Source organism: Silurus meridionalis, chromosome 5, assembly GCF_014805685.1.
Source record: "Silurus meridionalis isolate SWU-2019-XX chromosome 5, ASM1480568v1, whole genome shotgun sequence".
Classification (NCBI taxonomy): domain Eukaryota; kingdom Metazoa; phylum Chordata; class Actinopteri; order Siluriformes; family Siluridae; genus Silurus; species Silurus meridionalis.
The window spans coordinates 657952-679435 of NC_060888.1; the positions used below are offsets into that span (position 1 = coordinate 657952).

Below are 21484 nucleotides of genomic sequence, written 5' to 3' on the forward strand. Positions count from 1 at the left end.
TGTGTGTGTGTGTGTGTGATACAATGAGACACAGCCTCAGTGTGTGTGTGTGTGTGTGTGTGTGTGTGTGTGTGTGTGTGTGTGTGGTGTGATACAATGAGACACAGCCTCAGTGTGTGTGTGTGTGTGTGTGTGTGTGTGTGTGTGTGTGTGTGTGTGGTGTGATACAATGAGACACAGCCTCAGTGTGTGTGTGTGTGTGTGTGTGTGTGTGTGTGTGTGTGTGTGTGTGTGTGTGTGGTGTGATACAATGAGACAGCCTCAGTGTGTGTGTGTGTGTGTGTGTGTGTGTGTGTGTGTGTGGTGTGGTGTGATACAATGAGACACAGCCTCAGTGTGTGTGTGTGTGTGTGTGTGTGTGTGTGTGTGTGTGTGTGTGTGTGTGTGTGTGTGTGTGTGTGGTGATACAATGAGACACAGCCTCAGTGTGTGTGTGTGTGTGTGTGTGTGTGTGTGTGTGTGTGGTGTGATACAATGAGACAGCCTCAGTGTGTGTGTGTGTGTGTGTGTGTATGTGTGTGTGTGTGTGTGTGGTGTGGTGTGATACAATGAGACAGCCTCAGTGTGTGTGTGTGTGTATGTGTGTGTGTGTGTGTGTGTGGTGTGATACAATGAGACACAGCCTCAGTGTGTGTGTGTGTGTGTGTGTGTGTGTGTGTGTGTGTGTGTGTGTGTGATACAATGAGACACAGCCTCAGTGTGTGTGTGTAGTGCACTCAGAGTTTAGAACCTGACCGTATAAGTGCATATAAATAATTCCTGGCAGGTGAAGAGTTCTTTGCTACCTTTTTCCGATCTCATTTTGTCTGAGGAACTGGATGTTGTTCCTGCTATCGGATAATTCCGGATATTGTTCCACAGAGAGGACGTAATAGCCGTCGTATCCCTGCACTCGTCCCGCATTAAGTAACTGCCTCTTCTCTGCCTCTGTCCACAGACGAGTCCCCGCCTCTCCGTCCCGTATGCAGCGCGCCTCCCGGGCCCATGCGCTCGCCAGCGCCCTCTGTCTCGCTAACTCCAGCACTCGAGCCCGCTCTTCGTCCAGAGAGGCTCCGTAGCGCACGTGGAGGGTTAGCATGCCGCACTGCAGCTCCACATCAGCGAAACGCCGCGTGCGTCCGCCCATCGCCGCCGTGGACTGGGACACGCTCACGTTCACGCCGTTCTCCAGCTGCTTACGTCCCGTCACCAGCCGGAGCGCAGCCAGGTCCATTTCCGGAGCTCCCGATTTGACAAAGTAATGCGTGTCATATCCGTCCAGTGTGAAATGAAGATCTTTCAGGTACAGAGCTCCGTTGAGGATATTAGCAACTTTGATGCTGTCTTCATTAGCGATGCTGAGAGCGTGGGTAATAACCATGCCTTTGTACAGCGCCACCATGATGCCACGCCCAAACAGAGACTCGCCCGGAGAGAACCAGAGCCAGGGTCTGGGCAGTCTGCGAGATGGAGGCATCCAATCTAATGCCAGGAACGCTTTGGCCTGACGCAGGACCTGCTGCTGTACAGTATAAGCGGTTTAGTGTGAAAGGGGCGGAGTCATCAGTCAACAGCACGCGACATTAGCGTTAAAAGATTGAGAATATCCTCAGTGTGTGTGTGTGTGTGTGTGTGTATTGTCTGATACAATTAAACACAGCCTCAGTGTGTGTGTGTGTGTGTGTGTGTGATACAATGAGACACAGCCTCAGTGTGTGTGTGTAGTGTGTGATACAATGAGACACAGCCTCAGTGTGTGTGTGTGTGTGTGTGATACAATGAGACAGCCTCAGTGTGTGTGTGTGTGTGTGTGTGTGTGTGTGATACAATGAGACACAGCCTCAGTGTGTGTGTGTGTGTGTGTGTGTGTGTGTGTGTGTGTGTGTGTGTGTGTGATACAATGAGACACAGCCTCAGTGTGTGTGTGTGTGTGTGTGTGGTGTGTGTGGTGTGATACAATGAGACACAGCCTCACTGTGTGTGTGTGTGTGTGTGATACAATGAGACACAGCCTCACTGTGTGTGTGTGTGTGATACAATGAGACACAGCCTCAGTGTGTGTGTGTGTGTGTGTGATACAATGAGACACAGCCTCACTGTGTGTGTGGTGTGTGATACAATGAGACACAGCCTCAGTGTGTGTGTGTGTGTGTGTGTGTGTGTGTGTGTGTGTGTGTGTGTGTGATACAATGAGACAGCCTCAGTGTGTGTGTGTGTGTGTGTGTGTGTGATACAATGAGACACAGCCTCAGTGTGTGTGTGTGTGTGTGTGTGTGTGTGTGTGGTGTGATACAATGAGACAGCCTCAGTGTGTGTGTGTGTGTGTGTGTGTGTGTGTGTGTGGTGTGGTGTGATACAATGAGACAGCCTCAGTGTGTGTGTGTGTGTGTGTGTGTGTGTGTGTGTGTGTGTGTGTGTGTGTGTGTGTGTGGTGTGATACAATGAGACAGCCTCAGTGTGTGTGTGTGTGTGTGTGTGTGTGTGTGTGTGTGTGGTGTGGTGTGATACAATGAGACACAGCCTCAGTGTGTGTGTGTAGTGCACTCAGAGTTTAGAACCTGACCGTATAAGTGCATATAAATAATTCCTGGCAGGTGAAGAGTTCTTTGCTACCTTTTTCCGATCTCATTTTGTCTGAGGAACTGGATGTTGTTCCTGCTATCGGATAATTCGGATATTGTTCCACAGAGAGGACGTAATAGCCGTCGTATCCCTGCACTCGTCCCGCATTAAGTAACTGCCTCTTCTCTGCCTCTGTCCACAGACGAGTCCCGCCTCTCCGTCCCGTATGCAGCGCGCCTCCGGGCCCATGCGCCGCCAGCGCCTCTGTCTCGCTAACTCCAGCACTCGAGCCCGCTCTTCGTCCAGAGAGGCTCCGTAGCGCACGTGGAGGGTTAGCATGCCGCACTGCAGCTCCACATCAGCGAAACGCCGCGTGCGTCCGCCCATTGCCGCCGTGGACTGGGACACGCTCACGTTCACGCCGTTCTCCAGCTGCTTACGTCCCGTCACCAGCCGGAGCGCAGCCAGGTCCATTTCCGGAGCTCCCGATTTGACAAAGTAATGCGTGTCATATCCGTCCAGTGTGAAATGAAGATCTTTCAGGTACAGAGCTCCGTTGAGGATATTAGCAACTTTGATGCTGTCTTCATTAGCGATGCTGAGAGCGTGGGTAATAACCATGCCTTTGTACAGCGCCACCATGATGCCACGCCCAAACAGAGACTCGCCCGGAGAGAACCAGAGCCAGGGTCTGGGCAGTCTGCGAGATGGAGGCATCCAATCTAATGCCAGGAACGCTTTGGCCTGACGCAGGACCTGCTGCTGAACTCCAACAGCCTGCAGGAGACACATTTATATTCATCATCACCATTAATGTGGCCTTTCATTTAAAAATGTTAACTAAAGTTATCATTTCAGATATAAAATCTGAATCCTTTATCAGATTCTGTCACACGTGCACACGTGCATTTATAAAACAATGATTTTTCTATCAGATGTTGAATTCAACAAAAAATCTATTCAGGTGAACATCAGGGTTTAGGGTTTTTTTCTTTTTTTTTATCTAAACAAAGGGTTTGTCTACGATTCTTAAGGATTCTTATGTTCGAAGATTTCAGTACTTTTAACTTTTGTGAGCTGATGCTTATTAAGAGCCATATGATTATACAGATGTTCCTCTTTATACATCACATCTCATAGCTGAAAAAAATCATAAATACAGACTCGGACTCAGACGTACCGGAAGATTGTCCCAAATTTCACTCTCCTCCAGTTCATATGACACTCGAGTGATTCCAGATTTAGGAACTGGAAATCCCGGAATGCTGTTGTGGAGATGAAACCCAAAAATAACCAGCCAGGTGTTCACATCTGCCGGAAACAAATCCATAAACATCAGTTTAAACAACTTCAGCTTACTTCCGTCTCTACTGTAATCACTGAGATGATGTGGAATTGAACCCTCACCTGTAAGAAACTCCTCCACATTCTGAACCTTGCTGATGGGATCGTTGTTACGGAACGTGTAGAGGTTAAAAGGTGCTGGGTTTTTCCCAAGCGTTTCCCATAACCTGATATCCGGAGCGGTCCAGCGGCCGGAGATGATGTCGTAATCCCTTTCCCCAAAATAAACGAGCTTAGTCAGAGGTTCGTAGAGACCGCCATGGAACCCGAGTACGATCTGGAGATCAGGGTTCGAATCGGAATAAACTTCTCCGAACGCTGTGTAGTGTATCTGCTTCAAAAGAGCTCCGTCGCTCCCAAAAACCGCTAGCGGCGTTCCGGTGTTGTCACAGGCAATGTAAAACTCTTTTCCGCTACTGATCTCCATGGCGAACACGTGGCCCTGGAGGTCGTAGTACAGTGAGGTGATCTCTGTGCTGGAGTGGTTGTAGATGTGTGTGATGCGGCTCGGGAAGCTCAGGTCCGCATAGAAAAACTGCAGGAACTGCCCCAAACTGGACTTAGTGGAAATCCTCCTTCCCAAGCCGTCGTAGCGATGCTGAACGTGCCAGCCAGCGGATTTGCTATAAACGCGCTCCAGGCGTCCGTTCGAGTTGTAATGGTAGACTTCTGCTCCTCTCTGACGGAGAAATCCGTCCTCGTCCAGCTCGTACTGAAGGTCTCCGTGTCGAGTGATGCGATCGCGGAGATCGTAGCGTAGCGGGAGGATCCGCACGCCGATTGCGGGGCTAAGCAGGTGGATGTTCCCGTTTAGATCGTAGCTATACCGCCATGTTGGTTTCTTGTTCAGGTAGACAGTCTGCAGCTGGCCATCCACGCCGTACTCATAGCTGTATTTTGTAGCATTTGCAAAGGTCCGATTTTCATCTCTCTTGATACGACTCGCCCATTTCATCGTGTTGAATTGCGATCCAGAAGAGCTGTGTCCGGAAAAGCTCGTACTGGATCTCCCGGATTCGTCCGTGGCCATCGAAATGTTTAGTGTACGTCATAACGGATGTGGAAATGATCTGATTGATGTCGTAGTAGAGCACACCGAACTTCCCAAACTGCTCCACTTTCCCAGAAATATCGTCGTACTGGTAGAGGTCGATGGGCAGTGGCGTCTCGTTGATCACTCCCTGAACGCTGCTCACGCGAAGATTTCCGTCGTACGCGTAATCAAATCTTGCGCTCACCATCCCATCTTCGCTGAAGCGATATATCTGTCTGTCCACTAGGGGGCCGAGTTGTCTGTATCTAATGGTGCAAATGAAGCCTTCACTTTGCAGGTTCACAGTCTTTAACACGCCAATCGTTTCGTCGTATGTGAAACTGACACGTGTGCTATCGTACACGACTTCGGCTAGTTTGTTGTTCCATCGATATCGATAAATCACTCTGCGTCCCATTCCTGTCCGGAGCGTTCGGAGAAGCCGTCCGTCTTCGCCGTAGTCCACAGCTACAGACGCGTTGCTTTCCGGAGGGTGATAAAGATTCCGGTAATAGGTCACGGAGCGAATCGTTGTCATGATGTAGCGTGCGACGCTGGGCAGGATAACGGCAGAGAGCTCTCCGTCGGAGTCGTACTCGAAGGTGAACTGCCGCTGACTGGCCAGGATCAGCACCATGGACTGAGACAAGCGGAGAACACGTGTCAATAAAACGTTATATTTTAAGCATCTTAAAAACAGAAACTTGTGTTACCTTCTCCAGGTACGTGTAGCTCCATGTCTTGCCGTCAGGAAACACTTGAGTGCGAACGCGTCCTTGTTCGTCGTGTTCGAATCGCTTTACCACGGATCCCCACTGGATGGCGCTCAGCTGCCCGTTGCTCCTCCGGCTCACGTTCACCGGCAGTAACTTGCTGCTTGGCGTCCACACGGCAGGAAGTCCTGTTACATCGTAACTGATTTTCAGCAGGAATTTGCGGTGATCGTCGTAAATCCGCTCGGTTTTCAGTGTGCGGTCATAATCCACAGACAGGATGTTCCGACCGTTCACCTGCCACAGACGAGACGAGACGAGACAAGATGAGCAGACGAGACGAGAATCAACATAACGTTCTACTTTTTTAATGAGAAAAACTTCGATTAGAACTTTAAACCTTCTTTTTTTCAGACCATAACAAAACTTCTTGAAGTCCCTGAATGACCACAGGCTGATTTTTAATCCTGAACGATTAGAGAATAAGCGGCGTGAGACAGGGTTTGGAGGATTTTATTGGGAACAATCAAGAACTAATAGCGCTTAAATTACACACACACACACACACACACACACACACACACACAGATTCTAATTATTGACTCTGAAAGCACAGCTGCCTATAATAAAGCATCGTTTAGAGTCTCGTTAAGATCTCACAGCCAGCAGGTAACACGTCCTTAATTACACACAGTCAGATCTTTACACAAGAACAAACTTGTAGCGATTTTGTTATTTAATTGCTCTTCTGTACTTTTTTCTTTTGTACACAAAGAGAATATTAGAGGATTTAAAAAACAGAACCGATCATCTGAAAGCGTTGAAATGAACTCAGCAGGTCGAGTACAGTGAGGTGATCTCTGTGCTGGAGTGGTTGTAGATGTGTGATGCGGCTCGGGAAGCTCAGGTCCGCATAGAAAAACTGCAGGAACTGCCCCAAACTGGACTTAGTGGAAATCCTCCTTCCCAAGCCGTCGTAGCGATGCTGAACGTGCCAGCCAGCGGATTTGCTATAAACGCGCTCCAGGCGTCCGTTCGAGTTGTAATGGTAGACTTCTGCTCCTCTCTGACGGAGAAATCCGTCCTCGTCCAGCTCGTACTGAAGGTCTCCGTGTCGAGTGATGCGATCGCGGAGATCGTAGCGTAGCGGGAGGATCCGCACGCCGATTGCGGGGCTAAGCAGGTGGATGTTCCCGTTTAGATCGTAGCTATACCGCCATGTTGGTTTCTTGTTCAGGTAGACAGTCTGCAGCTGGCCATCCACGTCGTACTCATAGCTGTATTTTGTAGCATTTGCAAAAGGTCCGATTTTCATCTCTCTTGATACGACTCGGCCCATTTCATCGTGTTGAATTGCGATCCAGAAGAGCTGTGTCCGGAAAAGCTCGTACTGGATCTCCTGGATTCGTCCGTGGCCATCGAAATGTTTAGTGTACGTCATAACGGATGTGGAAATGATCTGATTGATGTCGTAGTAGAGCACACCGAACTTCCCAAACTGCTCCACTTTCCCAGAAATATCGTCGTACTGGTAGAGGTCGATGGGCAGTGGCGTCTCGTTGATCACTCCCTGAACGCTGCTCACGCGAAGATTTCCGTCGTACGCGTAATCAAATCTTGCGCTCACCATCCCATCTTCGCTGAAGCGATATATCTGTCTGTCCACTAGGGGGCCGAGTTGTCTGTATCTAATGGTGCAAATGAAGCCTTCACTTTGCAGGTTCACAGTCTTTAACACGCCAATCGTTTCGTCGTATGTGAAACTGACACGTGTGCTATCGCATACGACTTGCTAGTTTGTTGTTCCATCGATATCGATAAATCACTCTGCGTCCCATTCCTGTCCGGAGCGTTCGAGAAGCCGTCCGTCTTCGCCGTAGTCCACAGCTACAGACGCGTTGCTTTCGGAGGGTGATAAAGATTCCGGTAATAGGTCACGGAGCGAATCGTTGTCATGATGTAGCGCGACGCTGGGCAGGATAACGGCAGAGAGCTCTCCGTCGGAGTCGTACTCGAAGGTGAACTGCCGCTGACTGGCCAGGATCAGCACCATGGACTGAGACAAGCGGAGAACACGTGTCAATAAAACGTTATATTTTAAGCATCTTAAAAACAGAAACTTGTGTTACCTTCTCCAGGTACGTAGCTCCATGTCTTGCCGTCAGGAAACACTTGAGTGCGAACGCGTCCTTGTTCGTCGTGTTCGAATCGCTTTACCACGGATCCCCACTGGATGGCGCTCAGCTGCCCGTTGCTCCTCCGGCTCACGTTCACCGGCAGTAACTTGCTGCTTGGCGTCCACACGGCAGGAAGTCCTGTTACATCGTAACTGATTTTCAGCAGGAATTTGCGGTGATCGTCGTAAATCCGCTCGGTTTTCAGTGTGCGGTCATAATCCACAGACAGGATGTTCCGACCGTTCACCTGCCACAGACGAGACGAGACGAGACAAGATGAGCAGACGAGACGAGAATCAACATAACGTTCTACTTTTTTAATGAGAAAAACTTCGATTAGAACTTTAAACCTTCTTTTTTTCAGACCATAACAAAACTTCTTGAAGTCCCTGAATGACCACAGGCTGATTTTTAATCCTGAACGATTAGAGAATAAGCGGCGTGAGACAGGGTTTGGAGGATTTTATTGGGAACAATCAAGAACTAATAGCGCTTAAATTACACACACACACACACACACACACACACACACACACAGATTCTAATTATTGACTCTGAAAGCACAGCTGCCTATAATAAAGCATCGTTTAGAGTCTCGTTAAGATCTCACAGCCAGCAGGTAACACGTCCTTAATTACACACAGTCAGATCTTTACACAAGAACAAACTTGTAGCGATTTTGTTATTTAATTGCTCTTCTGTACTTTTTTCTTTTGTACACAAAGAGAATATTAGAGGATTTAAAAAACAGAACCGATCATCTGAAAGCGTTGAAATGAACTCAGCAGGACGAGAACATCGTCCACTACCTGGTGCTGTTTCAGCGTGAGATGTCGAATGACCCGCATCGAAACCCGATATCAACTGTTCAAATATAAAAAAGTGCTCTGGGTGTTCTTTGGAGAAAACATGTTCTAACTGCGATTTACTTCTGAACATCTTCTGAATTCAGCAGCATTAGTTTTAAAACTCACTCTTAGTTTGCGTCCGAAGACCGTGACTTTAGCGCGAGTCTGTTCTTTTCTGAAACGCCACTCCACCAGGTTCTGTCCCGTGTCGTCTGGAAGCGTGACGTTCCTCCGAGCCACCGTAGGAGACGACGCGCCACACAGGATGTGAGGTTCGGTTTGAAAATGAGCGTTCAGTCCGTTTGCATAGGAAACCCACAGAGAAGCGTCGTATCCCACCACGTAACTCGTCTTCAACTGATCTGTAGCATTAAACACATTCTGGATTCATATGTACTGTGAGGTCAACAAGAAAAACTTGAACTTGATCCCATCAGCTCAGAAAACAGAGGGCGTGTCTATAACCAGATTTGGAAATGTGGCCATGCCACTGAGCACGTCTAGTGAAATAAGTGGGCGTGGCTTCAGATTTGTGAAGATATTTTCTCTATATGAAGATTATTAAAAGTTTAAGGCTACATCTTCACTAATCCAGATCAATTAGATTTTATTGTAAAAACTCTCTGATCATTTTCAATCGTTTCCCAAAAGTTACTCATCCACAATGAAACGTCTGAAACGTCAAACGTGACGCAACTGCTAAAAAATCGTCTGTTTTCACACACAGTCCACAAAATGCTATTTTCACATTTATACCGTGTGTGGGCGGGGGTATTAAAGACACGCCCACCATGCCACACCTCTATAACTCTGAAACAAGTCATTTCCTAAGAAAGACACACAGAAACACAGGGTAAAAATAAAATTGCTATAAAAAACAGACGTTTTGTCTCCGAGGGACAAAGTGACATTTAACACGAACCCTGCTGCAGCGTGACGAGCGTCTGAATCTCCGTCCTGTTTGCCGTAATCCACGATTCTTCTTCTCTCTCTGAGTTTCCCATTTCCACGGTGGAGACGACGCCAGTGTCAGCGAGCAGACTGATCACCACACCACTGGGAAAAGTCACGTTCGTCAGTTTACCTTCACTATCGTAACTATGAGAGAGAGAGAGAGAGAGAGAGAGAGAGAGAGAGTGAGACAGAGAGAGAGAGAGAGAGGAGAGAGAGAGAGAGAGAGAGAGAGAGAGAGAGACAGAGAGAGAGAGAGAGAGAGAGAGACAGAGAGAGAGAGAGAGAGAGAGAGAGAGACAGAGAGAGAGAGAGAGAGAGAGAGAGAGAGAGAGAGAGAGAGAGAAGAGAGAGAGAGAGAGGGATAGAGAGAGAGAGAGAGAGATGAAGAGAGAGGGAGAGAGTGAGAGAGAGAGAGAGAGAGAGAGAGAGAGAGAGAGAGGAAGAAAGAGAGGGGATGGAGAGAGAGAGAGAGAGAGAGAGAGGAGAGAGTGAGAGAGAGAGAGAGAGAGAGAGAGAGAGAGAGAGAGAGAGTGAGAGAGAGAGAGAGAGAGAGTGAGTTAGTGCTTTACGCTCCCGGGATGTGATGAATCTTCAGAGCTTCTTCACAGGAATGTTTGATTTTCAGGGAAATGAAATATTTTATACGGTTTTGAATCAGAAACACTCTGTTATGAATATTTCTCAGGAATTCTGAGTCAGATGAGAAGATCAGGTCGTAGATGCCCTCAGGTGTAAAAACTAGAAATAACTTTTAAAAACTCACTCATAGAAAGTGGTCCATCCATTGGGGGTGCTCTTGGTTGCTAGGAGACCACTGTTGCCATGGTAGGTGAGCATCAGGAGATCCCGCCCCTGCGTTCCCAGACTTTTGAGAGCCCCGTTGGAGCCGACGTTCATCCAGACCACCTGGTTATCAGGAGCTACGATTCGCACCGGCTGCCGGTTAGCGTCTCTCCGGATGCGTAGCGTGTTTCCATGGCAATCGGTGACGGAGGTGAGATCTCCGTCGTTGCTGTAGCTGAAGTTGTATTTAAAGTCTCCGGTTATGAGGTTAGCGGTGTGCTGGTGCGTTCCGTTCGAGTCAAACATGTACACTTCCTGTTCAGCAGCAGAAGCCACTTCATACAGGCCTTGTGCATTCAGCTGCGGCTTGTTAGTCGCGATCGCGCGGATACGGATGTTTCCGAGATCGGCTACATACAGCGTTCCGTCCGGAGCTGCGACGAGAGACGAAGGTGCGTTGAGACGAGCGTCTTTAGCGAAACCGTCACCTGTGAGGTAGCAGTCGCAGTTAACATCGGTTTTGCAGTCGCAGTCGGACAGAGACCCGGCGAGGCGTGTGATCTCGCCGTTCGGTGCCACGCTGCGGATGCGACTCATTTTCCGTTCGTCCGTCTCTGCGATGTGCAGTGTTCCGGTGAAGGACACGGCGATGGCGCTCGGAGACTCCAGATGAACGCGTGTAGCACGCTGAGGCTCGCTTACTGTAAAATCAGAGACGGCCAGCGGGCAGTGAAGAGGACGTCCTGCTGCGACACGGACCTGCCCTTCCTCCGTAATCCTCAGAACCACACTGCTGTCCAGCACGTAGAGGGAATTATCCATCGGACTGACGGCCAGATCTGTCGGCCACTCCAACGAAACCTGGAGTAGAAAAGAAACACAGGCTTCCACATCAACGCTGGGCTTCAATGCAGTTTCATTCCCAGCTTCCTTTTCCACAGGAACAAAGAAAATATACCAGTGTTTGAGATATTCTAAGATTCTGGGCCTGGAAAAGAATTCTGCTTACTGAAGCCAGAATGTCTGCTCCAGATCTTCTGTGTGGAAGAGCTTTTACATGAACACACTCCAGGTTCAATATCATTCTTTTACACACCAATCAGCAGCTTTCCAGAAATAAATGGATTCAGGATATAAATGTTAATGAGGAAGTCAGAATTAATGGTAAGGAGAAAGAAATTATCTGCTATTATATACAGAAGGAACCTCAAGAGGAACCAAGAGCTCAAAAGGGAACCCATCCTCACCTTCAAACATAAAAGTCATCTATAAATTGGAGAAGTGGGAGCTTAGTGGTTAAGGCATTTGACTCCGGATTGGAAGGATATGAGTTCAAACCCCAGCACCACCAAACTGCCACAACTGGGCCCCTGAGCAAGGCCCTTAACCCTCAACAAGTCACTCTAGATAAGGGCTTCTGACAGATACCATAAATGTTCCTCACTAAATCATTCCCTTCTATAACAGAGTTCTGTAGAGTCGAATGGAATCCAGTATGGTTTCATCAGGAAGTCTATTTTGTTCCTCACATGATCACTGATGAAGCTCGAGTGTGAAACTGTGTTCGTATTAATTGCAGTCCTACAGCGGTCGCCATGGTTACGAAGCAGAGCCCTAATTGAAACCCTCCACAGTTATAAATGTAGCTTTAGGACACACACACTTCAGCTTCTACTGCGACTTTTCTACCACAGGAGAACTCATTTCATTTCAGTTAATATCATTAAAATATATTAAAGAGCGTTAGACCTTTCACGTTCACGTTTCACTGTAGACCAGTTTATTCTTTCTTCCTGTTCCTACCTGCTGGAGGTCTGTAGCAGAGTCACAGTTGAGAGGTTGAGCTGAAGCGAGGTCGTTAGTCCCCAGGATGGTGGTAATGATTCCGCTTCGGTCCACTCTCCGGATCACTGTTCCATCCACGAAGTAGATCAGACCGTTTTTATCCACCGCGAGTCCTGAGACAGGAACAGAAACACGTGAGACTCACGTGGATTTATCGTGTGATGGGTTTGACTGGCGTGATCCAGGTCACTGCGATCACGTGTCGTTATACACGTCTCCCCATGTTGGTTAGTTTGTAGGTTGGTTGCATTGATATTGACACATAAATAAATAATTAAATAAAAAAGGATTTTAGGTTTTTTTTTGTAAACAGACTATAAATCAGATTTGGGTCAAAACCCTGAGGTCATGGTTGGATAATGTAAAGTTTACTTAGTGCTCCAGGATCCTCCAAGAATCTGAAAGGGTTCTCCAGGGTTCTCAGGAATATAATCACCAATCTGAGAGGAATTTTGTGAGCAGCTGGTGACATTTCATCAGGCTGAGTTTATCTGCATGCATCAAATCCATCATCTGCTCTTGAGGTGAGAAAGAAGATCTGTTAAACATCGAATACATTCTGAATTTAGATTTAAGCTGCGTGTGTGAACGATAAGATGGGGAACCCATCAGGGCTTTGGGGAATAAAAGATCTGGCCAGTGTGATTCCTCCGGTTCCTCTCAGATCTGATTAACAGCAAACCTAATCTAATCTCTCCGTAAAGTGACATACATTTTAGATCTCATGCACAGGAACTGGTGCTTTGAATGCGGCAGATCTTGCATGATGTTTTGCATGATGTCTGGTCAGTGTGGTGTGTTGAGAAGATGATTTAGAAGATGAACCAGGGATGATGTATGTAAAGGTTTCTGGTGTATCCCTGGAGATCGGGTTCATTCCACACTGGAAGATCTGATTACAGTGAGGAATTCTAATTATTATATAAAACTGGAGTTCCAGAAAACTTTTGGTTTAGTTAGTACCTTTAGGTCCTGTGAGTAGGGCTTCAGAAGCTGGTCCTCCATCTCCACACTGATTCTCATCGAAAGGAAGACAGTGATCTCCGGTTCCTGCTACGACATCGACGTTTGCCTGGGGTTCCACCTCGCCGGAGAGAACGCGGGGTCTGTAAATCCTCCGTGAGTTGGTGTCGGAGACATACAGCCGCCCCGTCACCGGGTCCGAGCTCAGGTAGTAGCGATGAGCCGGGTTATTACTGCAGAAGAGACGGAGGAGAGACGGGTGTGAGATGTTCGACAGATGAAAGGTTTGAAATATTACGTTTGAGATTTGCCATCTGTGTGTGAGGAAAATAAAATAAATCAGACGTGAAAAGAAAATATTGGAGGAGGCAGCGATGATGCCTTGACGTGAGCCGAATGATTTTGATGGTGATGGTTCCCGTGTGAGACGAGGACGAGAAACAGCCGTGAAGCGCAAAACGTAATGACTGTCGACAGCTGACGGCGTTCCATCGGTCTGCTTTACTTTTATTACAGCGATGTTCATGAGGACGTCATCAGCACCGAGGGAAAGCAGGTCGGACGTAGTGGAACACACAGGACCTGACGTGGATCAGTGACTTGATACGTTCTGCTTGTTGTGAACACGTCAGGATTCAGGTCACGTTTTTATTTCAACATTTTTTATTTAATTTTATTATCACGTTTCAGGCTTCAAACAAACAAAAAACCCCAGAAAAACTGCACTAACACACAAACCCACAACAACAACAAAAGTATTGGGACAGACAACGTTTTTCCAGCCATATGTGGTTCTTCTCTCTCTCTCTCTCTCTCTCTCTCTCTCTCTCTCTCTCTCTCGTTAAACATGCTCCTGAGGCTCCAGTGACCACTGTTCCTGCCCCTCTCCCCTCTGTGGATCTTCACACTTCTGTGCAGCTTGGGACGGTATCTCATCAACACCTTGGGTGGTTCCAAATAATTCCGGAGTAGAACGGGTGCTTTTGAGGACGGATTGGACTGTAGTTGGTGTTGGCGGTCTGCTGCACTGACTCGGGAGTGCAGTTTGCTTCTGATCATCATCACTGTACCCCACAACTTTGTATATCTGCTTCAAATGGACATTTGGTGCAACCCAGATGAGGATGGGTTCCCTCTTGAGTCTGGTTCCTCTCAAGGTTTCTTCCTTATGCCATCTCGGGGAGTTTTTCCTTGCCACAGTTGCTCATCAGGGACAAACATACTTACAAAGAACTTATTCACATTTAATCACCACATTATCTGTGTAAAGCTGCTTTGAGACAATGTTCATTGTTAAAAGCGCTATACAAATAAAAATGAATTGAATTTAATAGAATAGAATAGAATTCTCCAAGCTGTTACCAGACACACAGTTGTATCACACGTCTTTGGATGCAGAATCATGAACTAGGAGACCTAAACGTGTTAAAGCATGACCATGTCCCTGTCTGCAAAGCCAACTCCATGAAGATCTGCTTTACATGGAAGATCTGTGAACGTTGACTGCACCCCAGGTCTCCTCATCTTCTCCCCTACATCAGCACATGACTTTACTAAAACCCATGTAGCTGAATGAATCCACACAATCTGGTGGAACATCAGAGCACATGTGGACTAAATGTGGGATGAGATGTTCAAAAGGCACTTATGGTCAGATGATTATAATAATAAAATAATAATAAACAATAAAAAGTTTATAAGTTATAATATGTAATATACACTACATTGCCAAAAGTTTGTGGACACCTGGCCATTAATCCAGTATGTGCTTTTTAAACATCACTTTCCACAATTACTCCCAATTTGCTCCTAATTTCCTCCACTTTTCTGTCACTGAACGTGTCACTCACCTGTGTCGGAAATCTTTATTCCTTCCAGCAGCAAAGAAGAAAAAACAAACAGGTTGCATGTAAATAAAATCAGAGCTGAGAGAGAAAAATCTCATCACATGACCGAGATGCGTTTTTTCATTCATCATACACATCCACATTCACTCGTCTGTTCCTTCCCTCCATCATTAAATCAATCCACGTCTCTGCTGCACACACACACACACACACAAACACAACCACACACACACAACCACACACACACACACACACACACACACACACAACACACACACACACACACACACACACACACACACACACACACACACACACAACACACACACAACACACACACACACGCACACACACACACACACCACACACACACACACATACACACACACACACACACACACACAACCACAAACACAACCACACACACACACAAAACCACACACACACACACACACACACACACACACACACCACACACACACACACACAAAACCACACACACACACACAACCACAAACACACAAACACAAGCACACACACACACACAAACACAACCACAAACACACACACACACACACACAACCACAAACACAAGCACACACACTCACACAAACACAACACACAAACACAAACACAACCACGCACACACACACACACACAACACACAAACACAACCACAAACACACAAACACAACCACACACACACACAACCACAAACACACAAACACAAGCACACACACGCACACACACACACACACACGCACGCACGAACACACACACACACAAAACCACACACACACACATAACCACACAAACACAACCACACACAAACACAAGCACACACACACACACCACACACACACACACACACACAAAACCACACACACAAACACAACCACACACACAAGCACACACACACACGCACGCACGAACACACACACACACAACCACACGACCACACACACAAACACAAGCACACACACACACACACACACAGGAAACTAATCATTTCGTTTTTATTGATGTCTCAAGAGACGCACTGAGAAAATAATTTAATTTTCAACAAGTTGCAAATAAAAAAAAGAAAAAACAACAAGAAAGAAAAGAAAGAAGAAATGGAAATAGAAAAAGACGTAAAGACGAGACGAACAGACGACACGCCGAGACGCTCTACATGTTATTTATAAATCATTATAATAGATAGAAATCCATCCATCCATCCATCCATCTCCAGCCCAAACACAGAGCCATCCATCTATTCACACAGCACTCACCTGAGCTCCATAATGCTGGTAACATTTCCTGTAGGATCAATGCGTCTGATGTAGTTGAAATCTCCCACATACAGACTTCCATCTCTGCCCCATGCCAGTGCCACAGGAGCGAGCAACTTGTTACCTCCAGCCGGGGCATTGCAGCTGGGGCAGGAAATGCTTCTCCTCCGTCCATTTCCCATGATGGTGCTGATGACTGGGGGCAGCTGGGACAGGAACACGTTCTCACCATTTCCTTTATACAGAATCCCTGAGAAACAAGACACCTCATCAAAGATCTGAGTCTCAGCAGCAGAAGATCATTCTGATATCGACAAACACTTGTGTCTATTAGGAAGATCAATGACTGCACAGTGAAGAGCTTAAGACTGAAGTGTTCCACGTTTCTCATCTTTATTCCTTCCACTTATTCAATATTCATGAGATACATTAAAGTCCATGCTTCAAAATGTGAGACAAGTAAAATGTTTTCCGGGATTGAGATATGGAGATATGAAGGTAATGGAGATAAAACTATCTGGGACAGGAGTCTGGGACCTATTTGGTAATCTCTAATGTGTTTCAGTGGAATGTTGAGGTTTGGAGACCATGTTCAGATCATCCACTGTATGGGTAATAAAAAGGGTTATATGGATGGTCTGAGCTTCTGAAACAAGTTCTACATGGAACGTTTAATCCAAAAAGACAATGTGAGGAACCTAAGAACCTTAAAAAATCAAGGTTCTAAATGCAAAGGTTTCCTCTGGTTCAGAACCTGTGCTAGCTATCTAAAGAGTAAAGAAGATACGAAGAAAGGAATAGAAAAAGAAGAAAAAGCATCTCAAATCTGTACTTAAAACAAAAAAACACCAAATTATCTGAATATACTTCAATGACCTGAATGATTTGTGAGACAGGAGTTTGGATGTTTTTAGGCTGCAGATCTCAGCTATTCTAACCAATAATCATTTACAGCCAACTCAGCCAACCATCCCTTCATCTCTCCACCCATCCATCCATCCATTATCCCTCCATCTCTCCATCCATACATCTCTCCATTCATCCATCATCCATCCATCCATCCATCCATCCATCCATCCATCCATCATCCCTCCATCTCTCCATCCATCCATCTATCCATCCATCCATCCATCCATCCATCCATCCATCCATCATCCCTCCATCCCTCCATCCATCATCCATCCATCCATCCCTCCAGTGTTCAATCCCTTCATTGATTGCATCATCATTTATTTAAAAACAGCACTTACACAACAAAAGCTCGTGCAAAGTCTACACTAATGCAACGTTCTTCATTCTGAAGCTTCTCCCTTCATTCTGCTGCCATTTTGAGTCTGGAAGAGTGCGGGAAGAGATCGGCTCATTAATATTTCAGTCCTGAAAAACTTCTTTTTGGATTTCACTTCAAAGAAGGAGGCGGCGATGAACCATCAATAATTTACAGCGTGCAACATGTTCGCGTTCCTCCCTCTGCTTTAGTCTGATCATCAGATGCTCCAGATGTTTGAGATTTACGTCTGTACAGTTTAATATTATTGTAACATTTTACTTCCTGTTTTCACAATAAAGCCAAGATTACCATCACACAAGTGTGTGTTTTTGTTGTCTGTCGTCCGTCACACACGTGTGTGTTTCTGTTGTCTGTCACACGTGTTTCTGTTGTCTGTCGTGTGTCACACACGTGTGTTTCTGTTGTCTGTCGTGTGTCACACACGTGCGTTTCTGTTGTCTTTCGTGTGTCACACACGTGTGTGTTTTTGTTGTCTGTCGTCTGTCACACACGTGTGTGTTTCTGTTGTCTGTCACACGTGTTTCTGTTGTCTGTCGTGTGTCACACACGTGTGTTTCTGTTGTCTGTCGTGTGTCACAGACGTGTGTTTCTGTTGTCTGTTGTCTGTCACACACGTGTGTGTTTCTGTTGTCTGTCGTGTGTCACACACGTGTGTTTCTGTTGTCTGTCGTCTGTCACACACGTGTGTGTTTCTGTTGTCTGTCGTCTGTCACACACGTGTGTGTTTCTGTTGTCTGTCGTGTGTCATACACGTGTGTTTCTGTTGTCTGTCGTCTGTCACACACGTGTGTGTTTCTGTTGTCTGTCGTGTGTCACACACGTGTGTTTTTGTTGTCTGTCGTCTGTCACACACGTGTGTTTCTGTTGTCTGTCACACGTGTTTCTGTTGTCTGTCGTCTGACACACATGTGTGTGTTTCTGTTGTCTGTCGTCTGTCACACACGTGTGTGTTTCTGTCGTCTGTCACACACACACACACACACACACACACACACACACGTGTTTCTGTAGTCTGAAGGTCCTCAGTCCTTCTAGCAAGAACTCTATATTTTATCAGTTGTTTACAAATAGTTTAAGAACGACTTTAAACACACGTGTGTTTTGTTTTCTAATCCTTTAGCGTGAGTAAACTTGACTTAGCAAAATGTATATTGATAAACTGTTCAATATTCATAGAACAATATAAAATAATCACAGTTTTGATAGAAATCTATAATTAATGTTTAAGGTATTTCTGATGGTTCCTCTCAAGGTTTCTTCCTTATGCCATCTCGGGGAGTTTTTCCTTGCCACAGTTGCTCATCAGGGACAAACATACTTACAAAGAACTTATTTATGTTTAATCACCACATTATCTGTGTAAAGCTGCTTTGAGACAATGTTCATTGTTAAAAGCGCTATACAAATAAAAATGAATTGAATTGAATTGAACTTCAGCGTAGAACAAGACGATGAGCCGAAGCGCACGTCTGAGTTCTGTACGTGTTATTTAGAGAGCAGACAGAAGTCTGGAGTGATATCTATCATGACCTGCCCAGTCACCACACCTCAATCCTACTGAACTGCTCTGAGATGAAGAAGAATCTCCATCTAGTGAAGAACATCTCTGGATTTAAACACCGTACTCCGTTAAAAAAAGCTGCCTACTGCAGTAACTCGGCTCAGCAACTATTAACGTTTTATATACACATTTATCCCAGAGATAATGTGAGAACTGCATTGTGATTGGCTGGAAGGAGTTCCGGTGTGAATAGTGGATTGTGATTGGCTGGAAGGAGTTCAGGTGTGAATAGTGGATTGTGATTGGCTGGAGTAGATTGTGATTGATTCAGGTGTGAGTTCAGGGTGTTGAACACGCAGGTAGTTTGTGTTTGGCAATTGAATCTAAATGAATGTGCTGCTTATAAACACCTGTAACCATAGTAACATCCAGTATCAGTTCCATCCAGAGTGAGACAGCGACTGTAGTTTCCTAATGACCTCACTGATCTCCACGGAGGAGTTGCGGTGGAACTTAAAGGATTCGATTTAATAAACAGTTTAGAGGTAAAAGATGAAATTGACAAACTGGAGAAGAAAACGTTTAAATGAGAAGAACAAAAAACAGCATCAAATTCCTCAATACTGGGAAGTGACCATGGTAGAAGGTGATAATCCACAAGGCCTTTATGAGATTTTCTTTACCTCCGCATCATGCACTAACATCCTGTAACACCTCACACCTACCAACCTGGAACATCACCTTAGATCATTGATATCTATATAACTATAGGTGTTAAAGTGAAATTGAACTTGTTAACACAGGAACACAATCAGAGCATGGTGAATCTTCTTGTCATGGTGCCAGAAGCCTGCAGCACTGCAATCCTCCGGTTTTGAGTACAAAGTGCTGTTGATGTATTGAGCGAGGGATGCGGTCAGAGGGGACGTTCCAGCCGATATCAGACTCTTCCCTCATTCTAAATCCAATGTCCAACAAATCCTCACTTAACTAAGATGAATGGGTCTGCACAGCTGCATTTATCTCTTCTGACCTTGACACAGAGACGGCATGGGGAGACTCTTTCTCCTGCTTCCTTCATTTCATTTCATTTGTTGTCTTGCCTGTGCAATGAGACATTATAAAATGAGATCATTTTACATTTCTGGTACAGACCCTACATCAGATTATGTGCTAATCAAACAAAAAGCCATGAGGAGTGGAGGTGTGGAACCATCCAGAGACCTGAGTGTCGTATTCCTAAACTCAGCCATGCCTTCATGACAAAAACCTTCTTCCATAATGTAATGCTTATGATTATTGATTATTCCGCTTCAGATCCCACCTGATCGAGCAGCAATCCAATAAACAAACACATGAATAAAATGTCAAGCCACAGAGATGCACATCTAATCCACCAGGTCCTCTCGGATATTTTCCAAAAACTCGTCGTCTCAGTGAGTTGGACAGAAATCGAAGAGGGAACGGATTCTGCTGCGCTCATACCCGGCGGTGGGTCCGACGCGCTGAAGATCCGATCGATAATCCACTCGCTGGATGACAATCAGACCGCTAAACCATTATCAATCACCTCTGAAGTTTATAACGCAGACGTCTTTTTCATCCCTGTTAAATCTGTTCCTGCTTCTAAATGTGAACATTTATCTTCAATGCTAAGTTAGCATTCTTAGCGTGTATAAAGAACGCGTGTATGTGTGAATCGGTTCTATTCACACATCATGATAAAATATAAGGTGGTATGAAAAAGTTTGAAGATGAGCTCTGTTTACAAGAAAGTACTTTATTTATCTACTTTCCACACTGTAACCTTCAAAATAGTCCCCTTACATTACAGAAACTCCTGCATTGTGGTCGAGGAGCATCCAGTGCAGGATGAAATCACAGAACTCAGCACAGCACCAGGTGCACAGCTCTAAATGTACACAGGATCATGTCTTTTGGCTCACTGATTTATGAAGGTTGGTGCTTCCTGTGACTGTGTGTGCAGCCTTGTGCTGCCATCTGTTGGCATGCTGTAAAGTTAGTCTTAAAACCATTAACACCACCTGATGTCCAATAAAGGAAAGTAAATGATTGTTATGTTTGTAGCGAAGTCTGTAGCGAGGTGCTTCACCTCAGACCAGCCGCCACATTTACAAATGAATTAATGAATGAAATGAGAACTTCCTCATCCTGAGAGATTGTTCTTGATGTTCTTGATGTTCTCCGAAACACTAAATGAGAAAAGCATTCGCTGATAGACCTGCGAGTGAAGCTCAAGTGAGTGAAATGTCTGAGATTTGCTGTGCTTCTGCTGCAGGAGATCTTCAGAAGCAGGTCTTTTTTACGATAAAATGGAACTTTAACTAGACGTTAATCAGACTGAAACGA

At 45.8% G+C, this 21484-nt stretch overlaps 1 protein-coding gene across 1 annotated transcript in view; it reads right to left on the reverse strand.

Annotated features, from left to right (window-relative positions):
* Positions 1–324: 324 nt before the first annotated feature.
* The window catches only part of si:dkey-237h12.3 (teneurin-3), a 100551-nt gene continuing 79391 nt past the window's right edge, over positions 325–21484 (reverse strand). The window contains 14 exon segments of the mRNA XM_046849368.1: positions 325–346; positions 669–1430; positions 3227–3318; positions 3722–3852; positions 3949–4797; positions 4800–4835; positions 4838–5558; positions 5632–5928; positions 8783–9018; positions 9579–9754; positions 10374–11254; positions 12197–12351; positions 13202–13434; positions 16323–16572. Of these exon segments, the coding sequence (XP_046705324.1) occupies positions 782–1430; positions 3227–3318; positions 3722–3852; positions 3949–4797; positions 4800–4835; positions 4838–5558; positions 5632–5928; positions 8783–9018; positions 9579–9754; positions 10374–11254; positions 12197–12351; positions 13202–13434; positions 16323–16572 (4706 nt within the window). The 3' untranslated portion in view covers positions 325–346; positions 669–781.